The 19,957-nt window shown below is 42.1% G+C and overlaps 3 protein-coding genes and 1 long non-coding RNA gene across 4 annotated transcripts in view; 2 read left to right on the forward strand and 2 right to left on the reverse strand.

Moving 5' to 3' along the window:
* tysnd1 (trypsin like peroxisomal matrix peptidase 1) overlaps positions 1-4,215 on the forward strand; it is a 43,437-nt gene extending 39,222 nt beyond the window's left edge. The window contains exons 6-7 of the transcript XR_015088622.1: positions 3,843-3,948; positions 4,078-4,215. The gene's annotated coding sequence lies outside the window, so the exon portion shown is untranslated. The remainder of the gene's footprint in view (positions 1-3,842; positions 3,949-4,077) is intronic.
* spock2 (SPARC (osteonectin), cwcv and kazal like domains proteoglycan 2) overlaps positions 1-6,265 on the reverse strand; it is a 40,009-nt gene extending 33,744 nt beyond the window's left edge. The window contains exon 1 of the mRNA XM_086044986.1: positions 6,247-6,265. The gene's annotated coding sequence lies outside the window, so the exon portion shown is untranslated. The remainder of the gene's footprint in view (positions 1-6,246) is intronic.
* A 2,908-nt stretch (positions 6,266-9,173) lies between these two features.
* Positions 9,174-14,123, forward strand: LOC147139939 (uncharacterized). Its single transcript, XM_086045977.1, has 2 exons — positions 9,174-9,436; positions 11,592-14,123. The coding sequence occupies exons 1-2, from the start codon at positions 9,218-9,220 to the stop codon at positions 12,690-12,692; spliced, it is 1,320 nt and encodes a 439-aa protein (XP_085902103.1). The 5' UTR covers positions 9,174-9,217; the 3' UTR covers positions 12,693-14,123.
* Positions 12,834-18,631, reverse strand: LOC147139940 (uncharacterized). The gene is made up of 3 exons (XR_015088788.1): positions 18,232-18,631; positions 13,750-14,010; positions 12,834-13,645 (listed from the first exon to the last, which is right to left on the reverse strand). It is a non-coding gene; the product is annotated as an uncharacterized LOC147139940 (long non-coding RNA).
* Between the last annotated feature and the right edge of the window lie 1,326 nt (positions 18,632-19,957).

A 19,957-nucleotide genomic window follows, 5' to 3' on the forward strand; every position in this document is an offset into this window, starting at 1 on the left:
TTATTATTATTATTATCATTATTGATACATTTGCAGCAAAGAAATCCGAAAATTGAGAATTTTGAAAAGAATTTTGAAGCCCACATTTCTTCCAATTCTGGAATGATCCTAAATGACACTTGAAAACTTTAGCATTTAAATGCTTCAGTGGTTCTTTGATGTTTTATGTACATATGTTTGATATTGAAATGTTGCTTTGGCTTTGGTTCACCTTGAAGTCCGATTCTTCACATATAGACAAAGAAAAATGACTTTCTAATGAAAAATGAAGAAGTCATTGCCTCGTTGGCTGCTGGGGGCTTGAGGGAATTGGGACACTCTTTTTCATGTGTCCTGGTCACCCCTAGACAGTTCACTAATTACAGCCAGGGGGAAAAGGGACGCTTATTTCTTCAATTTCCTGTTCAATTTAAATGCCCAGTCGAACTATGTTCAGATCAATATATGACAACAAAAACAGCTCATAAGAAAACGTATAGCTGATCGAGATATTTTCCAAAGGTTTTGTTGATAACAAGCAGAATCACTACACATAAGTATGGCATAATTGTACTGCCAAAAACGGCATTCCATGTTAAAGACATTGATGAAAATGTGGCTGTCATGTTTTCACCCTGTGGCTGTTCATGCAATTTATTTATTTTTTGGTGTCTTGACTTTCATCTAGATCAGCGTCGGCGTAATACAAAAACGCACGTGTGCTTTCAAGAAACGTGTGCACGTAGGCTGTTGCGTGATCGCGATGGACGTACACAGACGAGGGATAGGTTTTATGTGACGTTGGCGCGACGTCAAGTGTGTGTGCGTGAACCGCGCCGCTGCCTTGTTACCTCTGAAGTTCTCCTCACCTTCCCTGTTCGGACCCCTCACAACAGCATCAGCGTATCTCAACTCACATCACGGGCAGGGTTATTATAGTTTTGGATTTTTCATTTTAGTTTAGTTTTTATTTCGTTTTGACTTTTTATTTCTAATTCAGTTAGTTTTAATTCGTTTCTAGAATAGATTTGTCAGTTTTTATTAGTTTTGGGGAAATGCTTACTTTTAGTTGAGTTTTTATTAGTTTTAGTTTTAGTTTTTTATTAGTTTAGTTTTTATTTGATGTATTTGTCAGGTGCAGCTTTTTTTATGGTAACAAGTAGGGATGGGACGAGATCTCGTGAAAACATTTTCGTTTTTATTTTATTTTGTTAACGAAAATGTTTTTTTAATTTTAGTTTTCGTTATTTCGTTCGTTTTCGTTTACGATAATAACCTTGATTGCGGGACACAAAGGTGAAAGAAAACCGATGGCTTCTTGTGCAGGCGCTGTTCACGCTTGGCGCATGCGTAGATGAAGGTGAGTCAAATATTAATTCAGTATATGATTTTTTTGCCTTAATTATATTCTAAACTGAACTTGATTCTTTCAATCGTGGGAAGGAGATACACTCTACTGCTGTGTCAAAATTAACCTAATTTGTGGTCAAAAATTGGGCTCCATTTGATCCAACTTTGGGTTGTTTTGGATCAAAGCAATTACATTTGGGGGTTTTGCTAAAAAAAAAAGTTTTGAAAACAACAACCCAGAAAGTTGAGTTACATTGACCGAAATAGTGGGTTGGTCCAATTTTGGACCAAAATTCGGCTTACTATGGTTTATCACTTCAAAGACCAGGTCGTCTGGGTTGGAGACGTCTTTGGTCACAGAGACTCCTACCCCTGTCAGACGTCCCTCAAAGCCACATTCCATTCCACGAGACAAAGTTGTATGCATGCATTTATGTGAATGCCTGTTGGTGTGTGCATGTAAGTATATGTGTGTGTGTGTGTGTGTTGCACAAGACAGTTTTATTACTATTGATATGTCTAAAGATATTTAGCTGTTTGTGTGTGATAACCATGAATGTGTAATGCAATTACCCTCTGATCAACATATGACTAATATAAAGCCATCTATCTAGAGACAGTAATTACGGGACAAATCCTTCACGTGACAACAAAAAATGTTGCCAAAGCAGCTCTTAACCTTTAGCACCTTTCTTTAATCTTTGTGGTATAAATCATCGGGTGAAGGAAAAGTTCCTTTCAAATTCAGGAAAGGACAGTGTATATTGTTAGGAAAGTATCACAACAGAGCCCGGTAATCTGTACGTATCGATTTCAAGCCTGTGTTATGTCCTCAAAAATGAAGGTGCTGAGATATGTGTATCTGAAATAAATTGATTGCTATTCCTAGCAGTACTCCCAATATCTGTCACAGCTCATTTGAATTTACAAAACTGAATATGCTTTGAATGAACTGAGGACTGTATTGTGAAAACAAATAGCATTGGTGATATAAATATCGAATATACTAAAAAAAACGATTGATAATTGAATAGATGACAAAACGCTAAAGTGTCAAGTCGGCTACTTTTCAATCCTTACCTGTTGTGTCATGTTTTTCTAATCAGTTACTTTATGCCTTTGTAGGGTCTGACTGCGATACAGATGAACGCTTTTTACGGCGGTTATTGCTATTACTATGATTATAATAAAAAATCCTACACGGAAGCACATGATTACTGTCACCGTGAACATAACTGACTTGGTCGCGACCAATGGATGCAACTCATTCCTTTTAATTTCAGTGCCGGAGAAGCACATCTATCGAAGAGCTCAAAGGAACGTTTCGAAGGAACTGTAAGCTCTCCACTTGCGGATGATTTAAAGTTGGCCCGGGTGATCACAGATCACGGCTGTGAATTAGGTCACTTGGAGACTGAGACTGAATGTCTGTGTGGGGAAAACCTCACCCCCCAATATCAGTGCCATGCCCAGGGGGATAATTAAAAAAAAGATATTAAAGATGATGATAATGTTAAAATTTTGAATGAAATATGATTGATGATACCCACCACACATGTTCCTGGAGTGCAGAATTGGTCTGCATGCACCGTGATGCAATTCACCAAAACCTTGTTAACAACACCTGCACCACAACTTAGACAGACCTGCTTTCAACAGGCATAACATTTAGTCCTTCAGCAACCAAATTGTCAGGTACACACGTAAAAGAAAATGCTGGAACACCCAGCATGGCTCAGCACGGGCTAAAAGAGGCTCGCACCTGTACAAAAAACGCCCGAGTGAACGCCCGAGTGCATGTGCGCTGTCTACGAAAACAGACACCTATGCGGTGCTTGGGCATTCCTGACAGTGGTTACGCTTACATGGACACAGTTATTTGGATTAAAATCCCGATTGGAATAAAAATGCTTCATGTACAAACCCCGTTGGGAATATTGAGACCCGATCAAGCCAATTCCGATCAAGATTTCATTCCGAACGCGAAGAGTCGATTATGTCGATTGATAATCCGATTGGCACGCATGAAGACACTTAGTCTGAAATTTCGGAACTGTATTTACCGCATGTGTCTGTGATGTCAGTACATGCGTTTGTCATTCCCGGAAGATAGCAGAAGCAGAGCGCGCGAACGACATGGTGGACTGGTTCATTCACAGCTCCATTAGGAAGTGTTAACTTGACGTAACAGCGCAAATCGGACAAATACGCTAAATAACGCTAACGTTTAAGGTAGAAATGGACGGAGCAATGCTTTGTTGACACGCAAGTTGATGTGGCGGCTTTTTCTACTACTATTTCCGGTATATTTGGTCCATCTGCGCTTGTCAAAATTTGTTACGATAGAAAGTGTGATGTATGAACACACATGTCCTAATCAAGATTTTTAGTGTGCATGAAAACAGTGCACCCGATCATAATTTTACTAAAGAAGTTTTGTCCATGTAAATATAGCTAATGACCCCACAACGCTGCTCAACATCCTTAAGGTTGGCTACTGTTTTTACCCTTAGAGATGATGTTCTCCTTCCTGAAGGTTTTGCATCAGGATATGACCTTATCTTGGTGGGAAAGAGGTCTACCAATGCACTAATTTACTTCAATGACGGAACACTACCAGTAAGTGAAACATTTACGGCAGTCTCGATAAAAATGTTCATTTGACATGTACATTTTATTACCTGTACCCTCCAAACATATTGAAATACATGATGGGTGAAAAGTAACAAGGCATCACAAATTGATCAGCAGGAAAAGATTGCGTGAGCCACGGAGGACACCTGCTTAGCATCACCGACGACAAAGAGCAGAACTTTGTGCGAGGTACGACGACCAGACGGTGTCTTGGACACCAATTTTCTTCACTTCAGTTTGCCGCCAGCTCACTATTCATACTGTTCATGTGAGTTTTGATCAAATCCAATTCTCATTTCTCTCCTCTCATTTCCGAGTTCAGTTTTCCAGTGACAATTCATTTATATCGAGTTTTGGCCTCCGTCAAACGGAATGGCATTCAGAAATTGTTAATTGTTGTCCAAAGGTGTGAATGTGTGCAAGAATGTCCCCCCCCCCCCAAGTCAACTGTGATGGGCTCCAGCTCTGCCCAAGGTGACCCCGTGATAATGGAAAATGGACTGTCGCCCATAGATATGATTGCTAGCGGGGGGCACTTGTGGATTGGCGGAAGCACCAAGGGGCCTGCAAACCAGTGGGTGTGGTCAGATAATTCCCAGATGAACTACATACGCTAGAGCAAAGGTTCTTGTAAAAGCTTGCAAATGGATGGATGTCTACAGGTTACACTGATTGAGATCTCTTCTTGTCGATTTCCAGAGCCTGATGTCCCTGTTGAACGATGTCTTTACATCCATGAAAGTGAACGCTGGCACGAGGATGACTGCCGGACCAAGAGAGGCTACGTCTGCAAGAAAAAGCAAGACGTGATGCTGCACTTGTTTTCGCAGCATATTGGTGACTGACGTCCATCTTTGCTTTCCTCTGGCAGACCTTTCAATCGAGGGAATTAAGTCACCTCAAATGAGAAGAAAGACCAAAGAACACGTGCCTTGCGTCCGACGCGATAACCAGCGCGCCACGTGTATTTTCTTTTCTTGGCCATGTAATCCAGTGATCCTTTGTTACTTTTCAATTTCATTGATTGTTCAATACATTTGCAGAACAATTTCCTGAATGAGGTTTCCATGGCAACATAGCAGTGCAAGAAGGCCCGGAGGTGTTCTCCATCGAAAATAATGCCTTTTTGTTGTCACGATACACAAATGAAAGAAATAGGAATGACAATGTTGTAAATGGCGATTTATTGGTAGCTTAGTGTCTGTTTAGTGTTAGCAGAGATGGGAAATTCTGGCCCAGAAAGTAAAAACCCTGCCACAGTTTGGCCTTAGCCACAGATGCTCCTTCTACTCAAGGTAGGTAGATGAGCTTGTTTACCTGATTTTATATCCAGTATTTAGCCTGTGGTGATTTAATACTTTTGTGTTGTAATGCATGATTAGGTGTAAATATTTAGTGTGTGTTTAGCGCAGCGGTCGGCAACCTTAAAGCGGAAGTCAACGCAAACATTTTATTCAAAGAAAAACAAGGCATTCTTATAAATATTGCGTTTGTGGAATAAGCATTAATCCACTCGTTTTTAGCCATCTCTGGGGGCGGCCATTTTGTCTTCTGTCGACTGAAAATGACATCACAACTGCTCACAAAGACCAACGGCTCAGATTCAAAAAACAGGTCAGCCGTGATTGGTCTTTGTGAGCAGTTGTGATGTCATATTCAGTCGGCAGAAGACAAATGCCCGCCCCCAGAGATGGCTAAGAACGAGTGCATTTTGCTGCTTTTATTTTTTCATTTATATTACACAAATGCAAAATTAATCAGAATGCCGTTGCTCAACTAGTGGGCCTGCTGGGAACATATTCTTGAAAAAAATATGTTTGGGTTCACTTCCGCTTTAACACTCAAAGAGCCATTTCGACCCGTTTTCCACGGAAAAAACACTGTGAGTCACCAAAAACTTTTTGACATCTGAAATGAAGATATTAGCATAGTCATCGCTAACCGCCTCTATAAAGTCCATATTAAAATGAAACGGACGTACCTCACGACACACAATTGAGGAGGGTCTTTTTGCAACGAACCGGCCTATAGACGATTGCAATTTGGTCCGTCCGGACAAAAAGGCGGATAGACTGACCCCGGAAATTTTTGTAAAATACCCTGCTCCGATTTATTTGTCAACATGGAATTTTTTGTCCGGATTGCAGCCTCTTGTGTTGCCATGCACATATAATCCTCCCATTCACAATCTACTGGCTGACTCTAACTATATTAGCAATGGTACCAATCAGAATAAAAATAATAAAATGGAAGGCCTAAGCAATGTGGGATTCGAATACATACCTCTGCACGTAATGCAGCTCCTATTACAGCTTCCTGAAAATCAATGACACAAAGATCCAAATATTTGATGTCACATCGCAGTATTTCCTATTCCCGGTACGCGCAAGGCCGCTGGGTGAAGATCACGCGTGAAAAGGGGAAAAACCTAAAAGTAGCTGCGGCACCTGCACTCGCTCACGTACGCTTACATTACGTATGCGAGGGTCTGTGCACTCAGGGAGGGAGGAAACATGGCTGATGATATTCCAGGTCTCCAGTCGCATCCTATAAAATGACACAGGCACAGGATGTGTGAGGGGAACCTTCGGGTAGTGTGATGAGCACACCGGGAAGATGAGCTCGAGGTGTATGCAGAGATTTGCGGCGTTACGACAAGCTATCAAGAACATGCCTCAGCTTCAGAAAACAGGTGAGCCGTGATTGGTCGTTACATGAGCCCTGAGCAACTTTTTTTCAGTCGACAGTAAGTGACAAAATGGCCGCCCCCTGAGGTGGATAAAAATGGTTGGATTTTGCTTAACTCATTCCATAAATGGCAATTGTAATCAGAGTGAGACGTGTTTAGACTAGTGGGGTTGACTTTCTCTTTAAAACACATCCTGTACAGCTATGCAATTTTTATGATGGCAACAGAGAAAAAACTGGCAGAGGGTTGGGGGCGCAGAGTCTCAACATAACGAAATATGCATGTCTTTGAAGTGTGGAAGGAAATCTGAAGGAAAGCGTGCAAAATAATACAGAATGGCCGTAGTTACTTCAAACCTAGAACCAGACTGTGAGGCAGACATGCTGCTGTACTGTAACTACTGGAAACAAAAATGTCGAGCAGCTTCGGGATGATTCCATTAACGCTGTTGGCAGCAATGTGGTCGCCGTGGCGATGGCATGGCAACCGCCACGACCTGGGATTTCTCTAAACCCCTCGACTCAATACACGCGTGGCCTTATTGCATCACGGGTGTCACGTCGGGGTGGAAAACAGAATGGAAAGGAGGAAATAGAGCATGGCGCTCGCCGTGTTTTACAATTCAAACTGGCCTCGGAGAGCTGTTAAGTTGCTCTGCCTCAGGCTAGCCACTTCATGTATAATGAATATACAAAGCAAATGGATTGGCTGAGGATGTTTTTTCCACTTCATTTTTGTTTAAGGTGCAGTATCTAGTTGAGAGGCATCATGCTGAGGAAACGGGGTGCTTTGGAAGCTTCACAAAAACTGGACATTTCTGGTTTTTGGAGAAGTGGGCGAAGTTGTGGTATCACTCTTTTGGAATGCAAAATGAGTCGTTCAGATAGCATGCAGAGAGGCCTCTGTTCAACAAATTGCTCGGGGGAAAACTCCCTCATTAATATTCCGTTCAGTTATAAAAGAGTCGTGCTCAACATTTTGTCATTTGTCGGAGGCCAAATCATGAGTCTCTTTGGAATGGACAATGGCCTTCCCACCTTCACATGTCATCGATTACCTCTTGTACCTCTTTCAAACCATCGGCCTGTCTAAAACGGGGGCGCAGCCAGAACGTGACTAATGGGTGGGCCTGGAAAAATCAGGGCGGGCCTGAATATTTATCTCACTGAGCGCAATACTCCTATCCCGACATGTCGTATATCCAAATAAAATGACAAAGTTCAGATCTTTCTTAGGCAACCACAATTATGCCATTCTTAATATTCAATAAAATAGAATAAAAAAACACAATGAAACACAAATTGAAAAATAATTTAATAATAATGTGAATGAAATGTAAAAATTTTAAAGTGTATATATTTTTCATGAATCTCACTGGGTGCAGGGCTCCGCCCCTGGTCTGCAATATGTACATTTTGTGAGGTGCAGGTAGTCTAGCTGAGTCTTGACCAGGAGGTAGACAGATCTGTGCCATGTGCTTGCCATCTCTAAATACACGCAATGCCATCCTTCCATCCCAAAGAGTCTCAGTGATTTTGTGTCCAACAAACAACAAAAAGCCTTTTTGCATGTTGAGCACCTCTACTCAACTACTCTCTTTACACCTGAATGGAATATTAATGAGGGAGTTTCCACCCAACGACTATAGGCCTCACTGCAAGGCACTGTAACGTTTTGCATTCCAAAAGAATGATACCATTCATGGATGGGAAGTGCCTCCAACTTGGAGTATATTGTAAATAGTCGGGGTTTCCTCACCAACTCGGGCTGGTGCAATCCTAACCAAACTTTGCATGAACTGATGAAGCCTGTTTGGATGAGAAAGCCAAATGCAAGGATGACGACTGGGCTAGGGGAAGCTTCAAAAATCAGTGGAGCCCCGCTTAATCCCATGTGGCATTTACTTGGTATTCAAAAATATCCTAATTATTAAATTGTTTTCTCAGCCCCCTATCTATCGGTCAAGCCTTACTATCCCCGAGAGAGAAGAAATCCCCGAGCCGTGCCTGGCGAACCAGATATTCAATCCAATGCTCCGAGAATTAAATTTGCTGGATGAATGAGAATATTGACAGTCAAAGCGCTAAAACATTGTCCTTTAAACAGCACGAGAGAACAGTAAATTTTCAAAATATGCCTCAAAATCAAATACTGTACATTTTTAGTTCAGGTTATAGTAGTTTTCCCCCTACAGGTGAAAAAGGATCAAAGAACACCAAGATCTTTGAAACAATCTCATCTGATCCTAAAAGCAGTGCAGTGAGGTCCCCATGTGGAGCGTTGAGTTATTACACGCTGAACAGTAAAACCGCAACCAGAGGGGAGGATTGTGATGCAACATGACACGAGATGACATAACACAGAATAACAGCAGATAAAATAGTGAAATCAAATAATTTCATTTCTAAACGAGACTGATGCGTATATCGTAGTGGAAAACAGTCCACTACTCCTCCCGTCCAGCAAGGAGCGCTACAAAAAAGGCGGAAGACCAAGCAAGCACGTAGCGTCATAAAAAGCGACCGACAAACCCGTGTCGTCATTTGATGCGACACACAGACGAGGATGGACACAAACGAGCGTGTGTTTATGTGCATGTTGTTGTTCAAAGTTGCTCTTGACACAATGGCAGCTTCGCGGCAAAGACAGCAGTCGTTGCGGATCAGTAATGCTGGAAGACGTCGTCTGAGAATGATGAGGTGGAACTCACTACTAGCCATCGAGGCGCTTGACCGTGAGGCGAACGAGAGACGCTTACGCCAGCAATCGCAAAGAAGACAACTGGTAAGACTTAAACGGATACTACAAGATTGCACGTGTCCTTGTTTTAATCACGACTTCGCAAGTGCTTGTTCTCCCCATGATGTTTGAGGGCCAATTTAAACCACATATTGCTTGATCAACATCTGCAAAGCCTGTTGTCATTGACTTTTTTTTCCTTTTTTGTAATACTGGGCCCTTGCCCTTCTATAATTACATTAAGTTTGGTAAATTAATCAGTTTATAATAAAGTATAGAAATCTGCATCGGGTTAAGTCCCAGAAAGAAAGCTTATGCACGCCGTATAACGTATATAATATAATATTTTTGTACGGTAATAAAATAAAAATAAAAACTCGTTTTTTTGTTAGACCGATCTCGTCTTGCCCATTTCGGCTCTAATGCGGAGCGTCCGTTGGCGATGCCTCGGCCGACTTTCACGAGCAAAGTTCCCCCCCGTTGTGCGATAAACACTGTGTAAGATTCTATATAGAAATATCCGTTCCGTTTCCCCCACCTCTCCCGCTGAGCGATAAATACTCTGTAAGATTATATATGGATACTGTGTAATATTATATACAGATACTGTGTAAGATTATATACAGAAATGTACGGGCAAATTACAATTTTCGTAAGATTCAGCACAGCCCGGCGTTGACAGGCATGGGATACCTTCCCCCGTTTTTTAAATGTACTCATCATCTCAGGGTTATCATTGGTGTTCAAATTACCGGTAGTTGTATGTTTTAATGCTGAAGATGTCCACCAGATGGTGACAGACCTCCGTTTATAGTTAGCTGTTTTTTAATAGGTTTAAAACAACCAATAATTAGTATTGAGTGATATGAAATACCGGTACTTAGATTGTGACAGTTTTTCAGACATATCGCCCAGCCCTACTAAGCACATTTTGTTTAAAACAGTTTATTTCAACTTTATATTCACCAATTTATTTCACTTTCATGGTTACGTTGTCCTCTTATTAAAGGTATTATGTTAAAATAAAATAACCTAAATTCATTTTCTCCATATCATTATTTTCAATAGTTTAAAAAAGAAAAAAAAATCAATATAAATTGATATCGACCAATATGAAACACTTATATTGTGATATACTTTTCAGTCATATTGCCCAGTACAAGGAACCGTTGATGTGATCAGTCAACACATTTTGCCTCAAGTTGGACTTGTCTTTCAAGCAGTGAGTTTTTACAGTTACAGACAATTTAAAACTGTTTTTCCTTGTTCAATTAGGAAGAGTTTGGGATATTAGATTTTTACCTTTTGGACTATTTTCTTGGGTATTATGTCTTTTTGTTTTCCTCTAAAACTTGACATTCCAAATCGTTAATCTTAAAATGCTCAATTAGATTTTTCTTCGTTATTCACCCTTGTTAAATCTGTCTATTAAATTATTTTTATCAATTACATTTCCCCCCGTTTCTTTTTTGACTCTGTGGTGTTTTAATCACAATTAACAACATTATTTTTGACAGAAGTGTTAGAAATGTATCACAACCTGTCACTCTTTAAACTGGCGGTCAGCAAGGAGCTTGGCCAGATTTGAAGAGTTCCCACCCCGAGCCACGGTCGTTTTAAAGCAAGCCTTACAGACGGGCTTTTTACCATGTTGGTTGGCTTGCCATGGTTGTCGGCCATGTACGTGCCATATCGCACATGTCGCGTCATCCTTTTCAACGAGGAGCAGAGTGGCAGCGAGCGGAAGGGCGAGCACTTCACTGCTAGAGGCCATCTTCCACTTATGTAAAAGAAGGCGAGCCACTTAAGGCGCTTGGGCTTTACTTGCCTTTAAGACAGAGTTGGTGAGCTGCGTTTTTTTTTTTGGATGTAGGTATTTTTTAAAAAAATGGTATCGAGCAGTTTTTGATGCTGAAAAATCACGGTACGGTACTGGTACCGGTATCCCGTGCAACACTAGTCAGAACTCAATCTGGCTTCTTGACTGTGAAAACCGAGAATTTCTCTTGACACGGCTTAAGTGAGTTTCCATCGCCCCTTAATGTAAAGTGTGTATGTATTGTTATAGGGCCAGAAATTGGTGCATTTTCACCACTTTAAAGAATGCTGGTCTCGTCATGTAAATGTATAGATCTTTTAGAATTTCTCAAAATACTAACGAACTGTGGACTAGTTGAACAAATTGAGTTTTGTATTTCAGATTCGCGCTTACTACAAATCGGGGTGTATTCCCCGCAGGATCTGGATGCACATCAAAACGTCTGAATGGTGGGAAGCACTCGTTTCAACATACAGTGACACCAAATGGACTAAAGATTTTCACGTATCCAAGGACACGTTTGATTATCTCTGCCGTCGTCTCGGACCTGAGCTTTGTAAGAGTGACACAAACGACCGCTTTTGTGTTCCTCCGTCAAAGAGGATCGCCATAGCATTGTGGAAACTGGCGACCAACTCGGAGTACAGGAGCATTTCCCAGTTGTTTGGTGTCAGCATTACGGCAGTGTGGCATTGTGTGCATGACGTCTGCGCTGCGATCGAGAGGACACTGTTGGCCGAAATCATACCATTGCCCAGCGCCGACAAATTCACGGACATGGCAGCACATTTTGAGAGACGATGGGGGCTGCCACAGTGCGTGGGTGTAATAGACGGCTTCCGCGTTGCCATTCATCGCCCAGAGGAGAGTCATACAGACTACTTCAACCGTGGAGGCTGGCACTCCATCATTCTGCAGGCTGTGGTGGATGGGCGGGGACTATTTTGGAACGTTTTTGTCGGAGGTGCAGGTAGTTTATGCAATGATGGCGTACTCCGCTTGTCTGCGTTTGAGGACCTTGTGGACGGGGGTTTGCTACAGCCTCTCGAAACAAAACCCATATGTGGACATGACCTGGGGCATTACCTCCTGGGCGATGCAGCCTATCCTCTAAAAAGCTGGCTGCTCAAGCCTTTCGCTGACAACGGCAGCTTGACCACCCAGCAGTCAGTTTACAACGACAGAACAGGCAGAGCCAAACTCACAGTGGACAAAGCGTTTGAAAGACTCAAGGGCAGGTGGAGATGCTTGCCAAAACTCGATGAGGTTCACCTGGAAAACGTTAAGTCTATGGTCTTAGCATGTTGTGTGTTGCATAATCTGTGTGAAATGAATGGGGATGACTTCCTGGAAGAATGGCGGGACACTGATGATATTGTTTCACGGCAGCCTGAAGGCGCAGAGTCCGCAATTGTGGAAGCTGAGGGGCTGCATGCACGTACAGCTCTTATGGAGTTTTTAAATAGAGCAGTGAGAATTTGACATTTTGAGTGTGTTTGTTAGATTTTTAAAACATTTTTTTCAAAAATTAAAAAAAAAATAGAACAAATTCTCCATTGCACTTTTTTATTTGTATAAACATATGAGTGATCTGAAAAGAAAAACTACGGGTAATACCAGATACATACATCCACCCAGATACATACACTCAATACTGTCTAAATCATTTTTTGAAAGCCTAGAAATTTGCAGCTATTTAGCACGTCACAGCTCACCCTCGCCTGATTAAAATGAAAAGGCTTTCCTTCAGCAAATTAGGCTGCTAATCAACACATCACAGTGTTTGCTCTCTGCAGGGCCCAATAACAGAGAAAGTTATTAAAAGTCATCCTCAGACCTCAAGCCCTCTGCAGGGTCCTCTGCTATTATCCTGATCCCACCGTACCTTTGGCAATTTGAGCAGCAAATTACCCCGGATGACACTTGTTGGCGCTTCACCTTTGTTTCCTTTCAAAGGAAGTCGCCTCTGCCTGAAAAAGGGCGATTAAGGACTCCGGCAATCTGCAGTTTCATTTTGACCAAAGCAACATTCCAGTTTATTCCATGCGCACTTTGAAAGCAAACACAGCCAAGTGTAGGGTTACATACGCAATGAATGTATTTTTCTGCAGCCGTCAGTCACCATTTTGTCATGTTAACTACTAGCATAGCATTATAGGGCTAGACCAGAGGTGCGCAACTGGCGGCCCGCCGGACACATGAGGCACTCAAATCAACACTTCACGCCAGTCGCCCACAAGGACACAGATGTAAACATGCACTCGTACAGGTTCAAAATAACAATGGCAGGACCTTGAGACCTGAGCATCCAGACAAGGAAACACCAGCTCAAGGAACTGTCCGCACTTGTAATAGATAACCGGCCTCGGGTCTGCTCAGGGCTTGGAGAGCAGTTAGTTGACTCAGAAGCAGACGTCATTTGTCTTTGTGTTTATCTGTAGGGAAGAGTAAGTACAAGTTATTCCACAATTACTTTAAAAGTCTTGATATAAAACTGTGAAGAGTGCCACTTGAGAAAAACACACACAAAAAAGCGTACAGTATCAAACTGAACTGGTGTATCCAACCAATCAGCTCCCTTTCTTGTTGCTTCTTGAGTTTTAGTCTTTGTTCCACCAGTGTCAGATCATTTGGCGTTCTTGTTGGGTGAAATCCGTCTTCTTCATATCCGTCCTATTCGTAGTCACTGCCGGTGGCTTTTTGTCTGACATCAAACCCAAACTTCCTGCCGCCTCTTCTCGTCTCGTTTCGTCTGCGTGTGGGTCCTCCTGTCTTCATTTTGTGATCAGCTTCACAGTGACTGTAAAAATAGAACCGTAGTCATAACAGTGGGAATAAAAAGGCCTTCCGCTGACCTATGCTTTTTTTGAGTGTATTTCCATTTTAAAGGATTAAAAAATATTTGAACAGAGCCTTGTGAGTGCCCCTTTGCTCGGTCGACAGCATACCCAGAGGAGGCATTTACAGGTGCCTCTCAATATATCACAATATCATGCTAAACGTCATGAATTTCAGTAACCCAATTATTGACACATGGGCTAAAAAGATCAACACGTGCTGATCCACTTCCATCCACCACCTCAGATCCTCCGGTGACGGAACACTGCTCGGGGCAGACACGATAACTGCTGGAGCTCGTCTGTGTTCTCCTTACGAGCCATTCTCAAAGAAACAAATTGATGTGGAGCACAGAAGCGGGCGAGTGGGAGGAAAGAGAAGTTAAAAAACATAACACCAGAATAGAGTTTCCTTTGTAGCCTTCGGATGGCACGATGTGTAATTTCCCAGGAGCACAAATCGAAAAGGGGGCTAGAGGGTGTGGAGACTGAGTCACAGCGGGTTGGTGGCACCACAATTGTTTCTTTTAAATGTTTTCTAAATGTGGGATTTGATTGTATTTTTATTATCCTAACCCAGTTTGTGCGCGCGTGTGTGATGTGCATGCGTGTTCACAAATTCACATGCGTGTGACGTGTCTTTGTACAAATTCGTATACGTGTGATGTGTTCACGTGTATGTCTACGTGTGCGTGCTTTTAGTGTGTTCACGTGTGTTGTGTTCCCGTGCTGACGCGGGCATGCAACTGTGCGAGTGTGTACACGCACGCAGTTCTGTGTGCCCGGCACACGTTATGTGTGTCTTTGAAATGTTATTTTTTTTAATGTTCTTTGTGACTACCAACGTGTTTTTTATCTGTGCTTTGCTTTGTCATGTCACATCAGTTAAACGTGTTGGCTGTTAGCCTACAGTAGGTCTCTCCGTAGTTCAATATAGTGTTCTATTATAAGCACATGTTTTGTAGTTTGCTTTCAATCGAGCCTTCAATTCAATTGAAGTCTTCAAAATAATACACTGTACAGTTTATTTCCCTCCTATCTTATTCAAGTGTGTAAAATCCTAACCAGCAGTTGCACCACTCTTCACTACCACTGGAGGGCACAATGACCCCGCCACAAAATCCCCTCAAAAAGCCATTTTTTATTTTCTCCTTACTGACCTACATCTTTCTTTTTTTACGACTCTCTATGTGTTGTGCGGGCTAATTCCACCTAAAGCCATTTAACAATGCCTTTTATATCCCTGCGTTTACAAACTTAAACTTCTTTTTGCTCAGCGTCTTTTTTTCCAGTGTGTTTTTCCAACCCTTTTTTCTTCAATTAACTGTTGACTTTGGAAGAAACCACCCCATTTTATTCCCATTTCGCAATCCCAAAATATTATTTAGAGACGGCTGTGTAGTGTTGCACTAAATGTGTAATTTAAAGGCTAAAAATCCAGTGTCCTTCCAACCATTTTCTCTTCATTTGTCCTCATTAAGGTACAGTAATGGAGAAACGAACCTATCCCAGCGGACTTTGGGTTGGTGGAGGAGGTACCCTGGACTTGTTGCCAGCCATTCGTCGGGTACGTATAGATAAACACACATTTACACTCGCACGTATGGATGATTTGGAGTCTTTATTTAACCTTGCAAACCATTTTTTTTAGAATATGGGGGGGAAACCAGATTTCAAATTTTGGCCTCAACTCTAAGATTGACACATGGACTGAGGTTCGACCCAAAGATTGACACATGGACTGAACCGAACCCAAATGTCAATCTTTGGGTTACCAGGCTGAGCCACAGTCCAAAGACAGACACATGGACAGTAGTGCTGGCCCATGTATCAACAACTGCATTAGTGATGGGACTGTTTGTTAAACAAAGCAGTTTTCACATTTGTGAGGTGGCCTTTGATGACTTCAACATTTTTCCGTTTGCTGATTGGTTAGTCAGAGTATGGCCAAGATGCATGCTCACACACCCATTCAGTCATGTGTTTTCGTGACATGACATGCTTCACCCTTGGTGCAAGATAGAGGGCCACGCAGCAGGAAGCCCGTCAAAGTACCGATACACTGGGGGGAAAATATCAGGGACGCCGACGGTTTGGACATCCGGACCGACAGCGGGGCGCAGTCCTCCCTCCTTCACCTGCAGTCTGACTAACTAAGCAGCTCTGGCAGCCAGAGAGACAATTAATTCTGCCGCACTCCATTAGCCAATAGTTGCCCCACTGCGAAGAGACGAGTGAAAGTTTCAGAAGAGAGGAGGAGGAGGTGGAGGAGGAAGAGGAGGAGGACAGAGAGATAAGCCAAGGAGAGGATGAATGAGGGCGGATGAATGCAGTTGGGGACTCTGAAAGTGATGTCATTGCTTTTGCAGCAGTAATCCTACAAATCTACAAAGATTTCAGGGTATGCTACTACATTACAGGAATCCCCCACATTTTCTTGATTCATTCTTTATAAATTCACAAAGGGCCTTTAGCTTTTATTTTAAAAACTCATCAATTAGTGTTTTTTGTAATCTTTCTGAAACACCCGTAGATGCCCCCCACCTCCCCCAAAAATGCCCCCAAAACATCCGCCAATGACGGATTTATTTAAAAAAAAAAAAAAAAAAATTCCAGATTAAGTTTAAACGGAAATGGATTTTTGCCCGTCTATGTAATTGTCGTTTATAACCTGACATTGATGACTATTGTTTCAGTTGATGCAGATAAGTTTGCTGCTTGATTCGTGTATTTTACATCAGGCATGTTTTTGGTCAGCTAATTGGTCCTAAAAGCGTGCTGCGTGACATCAGGGTCACACCATAGAAAGACTGTTGACAATAATAGATGCACGCTCGCAGATGACTCCTGTTAGTGCTGCTTTTATTCTGCCCGTTTATCTCAGAATGAAACATGCCGAGTAAACACTGCTGCTATGGAACTTGCAGAAACAACTCCAGACACTATGACCGTCCACGTATGAAGGATGTATTTTTTATTTGTTTCCCGAAGCCAAAAACACAGAGGGGTGAATGTGAATGATGGGTCAACTTGTGCTGACGTCCAAGTTTAACGCCAGCATGGTGAAGCCTTTTACCTTCATATGTAGTAAACATTTCGTTGGGGGCCATATGGTGTTACAGCCATCCCTTGCTTTTTGTTTTTTTTGGGCATGTGCATGTGAGGCTTTGTAAAGCTCTTTGGGCAGAATGATGTAGATACACAAAATAACCGCATAATAGAGCACTATCTTTTCGAATATGACATGCTTTTTTGGGGGGGCGGGTTAGATAGATAGAGGGAGAGATGGATCAAAATTTAGCGGTAGTTGGTCGCAGTTTGTAGTCGGAAACGCTAACGGAAGCCCGTTTAAAATCATAGGCGGACCGGCCCAAAGGCGGGTACTATTTTTTCCGGCCGGATAAAATGGATGATAAACGGAGGGCAGAAGGGTACCTCGGCTGTAGGCGGAAGGCGATAAATGGACAGCAAATTTTTTGTAAAATGCCCAGCTCTGTAAAACACTGTCTGAATAGGAAAGTGGTACTGCGTTGGTGTCAAGGAAGTGTGACCTTAACTAGGAGTTTATTTTGTTTGTCAAATACATCTCCCCTATTGCAATTCATTGAAATGCTATTAATGTGTTCCGCCTCCCCCCAAAAAGCAACATTTTTGTCTTATATTTTCATTCAAGTAAAATAACACTGTCTTGTAAAAGATAAATGTAAAAGCATGCACGCTCACCCACAGAGTTGTAGAGTAGTGTATTCAAATGGTTCTCCTTGTGTATAGACAAAAGTGAATTTCCATATAAAACGTTATCTATTCACATTTCTAAACATAAACAAATGATTGAATGTTTGTTTGATTAATTTCCTGGCTAATTTGTGACTCATCTAGTTATACAAAGATCAATTCACTTCAGAAATTCCTCATTCATGTTCAAAAAGGTCAAAGGTTGAGAGCCCGCTAAAACTGAACGGTTCAACATTAAATTCAACTCGGCTTTAAAAAAAAACATCGGCAGCTGTAACAAAGTGGTGTAAATAAGAATGAAGATAAAACATAAAACACACTCAATAAAGTAATGACAAACATCAATTATTCTTTTCTAACTAAAATATACAAGAACTCCCTTCTCCTTGCAGCAGTCTACATGTTGCGTAAAGTAGTTCTTCGACGCGTGAGAGGGCATCTTCACTTACCAGTATGAGGGCGCGGGGTGCTGAACTTTTAATCTTGGCGTCACAGCGTGGACTCACGTTGGTTGCAGCAGCTGAAGCCTGAATGTAAACATTCATGGATTCTGCATTGAAAGCATGACATGGTAGACTAATATACCAGCAATGTGTTAATGCTACTTGTCGATAACGCAGCAATACTGTGGTACCTTGACTAGAAAAAAAAAAAAAAACAGTGGAAAACTTGTCAATTGGTTCACTCACAAGTCTTGAGCTGGTAAGACAGTTGTGAAACGATTTTTTTTTTTTTTTTTTAAAAGCATGATACTGCCGAGCTGGCACATTAGCTGTCAGTAGAGGAAAGTGCAAAACAAGAGAGGTCCGTTGGTCCTCGGTGGCCGGTCCTGCCCACTGAGCGTCTGCTTCCAGTAGTGGATAAAAGCTTCAGCTGGTGCAGAGGAGCTTGTGGAAATGTTTGGCTGGAGGGAGGAGGCACATTAGTGTCTGCAGTGCCGCAGGGCAGCTTTCACGCAGGCGTACGACTCCAACGCCACAGGCACATTTTCCTGGGAAGCTGATGATGGACTTTTCCTGGAAGTTAGTGTTATTATTTTGGTGCATTTTTCCCTCGCTCTTTTTCTGCTCCACTTAGTCGCACTGAGCACACGGCTTTACGGTGACTCACTGACGTGACATCAGTTAAAGACAGCTGGAGGCAGCGAATATCTCAGATTCCCAAATGTTAATGATCATATGAACTTTGACTGCTCTGTTTCTACTATCAGTGAACTGATGTTAGCAGTGGAGGCATATGTTTTACAATGGTAGGCAGCCACCTAGATGGGCTGCAGTAAACTTCAAAACATCTGATGTGTGATTTTTCAAACCACAGAGAGCACAATTCAGATGAGCATCAAATTTGATGGTTAGATGGGCTGCAGTAAATTTCAAAAGCAGCTCAGGCCATCGATTTCTCTGACTAGATGTGCCGCAGTGAACGTTAAAACCAGTTCAGTCCAGCTGGCGAACTGGCCAGATGGGCAGTGGTAAACATCAAAACTTGTCTAGTGTGGGAATTTTCCAATCTGCAGAGGGTACAATTAGTCTGCTGCTTAGATGGGCTGCAGTAAACCTCCACAGCAGTTAGCCAAAACTAGTTTGTTGTCCAAATGGGCTGCAGTCAAGTGTCTGGTGTGGGACTACTCCAACCAGAAAAGAATACCAGTTAGTTCAGTCCAGCTAGCTTGTTGCCTATATGGGCGGCAGTAAATTCCAGTTCCGTCTAGCTGGGTTGTAGTGTACATCAAAATATGTCTGGTGTGTGACTTTTTCAACCAACAGAGGGCACAATTCAGTTCAGTCCACCTAGTTTGCTGATTAGATGGGCGGCTGCGGCACACTCCATAAGCAGTTTAAACCAACAATTTTCTGCCTAGAAGGGCTGTGGTCAACATCAAACCATGTGTGGTGTGGGCCTTTTCCAACCAGCGGGGTGCACAATTTAGTTTAGCCTGACTTATTTGCCGCCTTGGTCAGTTTCAACCAGCAGAGGGCTGCTCATCGAGGCAGCAAGCGAGTTGGGTTAAAGTGAATTGTGCCAACTGAATTGTGTATAAGCTGTGGCAAATATAAAACTGTCTGGTGTGGCACCACACTAAAATTTCAACCAGAAGAAGGCATGTTTCAATATAGCAATTTTTTTACAAGTTTTTAAAAATGATTATTCTTATTTTAAAAACAATTGAATGAG

Source organism: Filicampus tigris, chromosome 11 (assembly GCF_054856515.1).
Source record: "Filicampus tigris isolate MCC_2025a chromosome 11, RoL_Ftig_1.0, whole genome shotgun sequence".
NCBI classification, from domain to species: Eukaryota; Metazoa; Chordata; class Actinopteri; order Syngnathiformes; family Syngnathidae; genus Filicampus; species Filicampus tigris.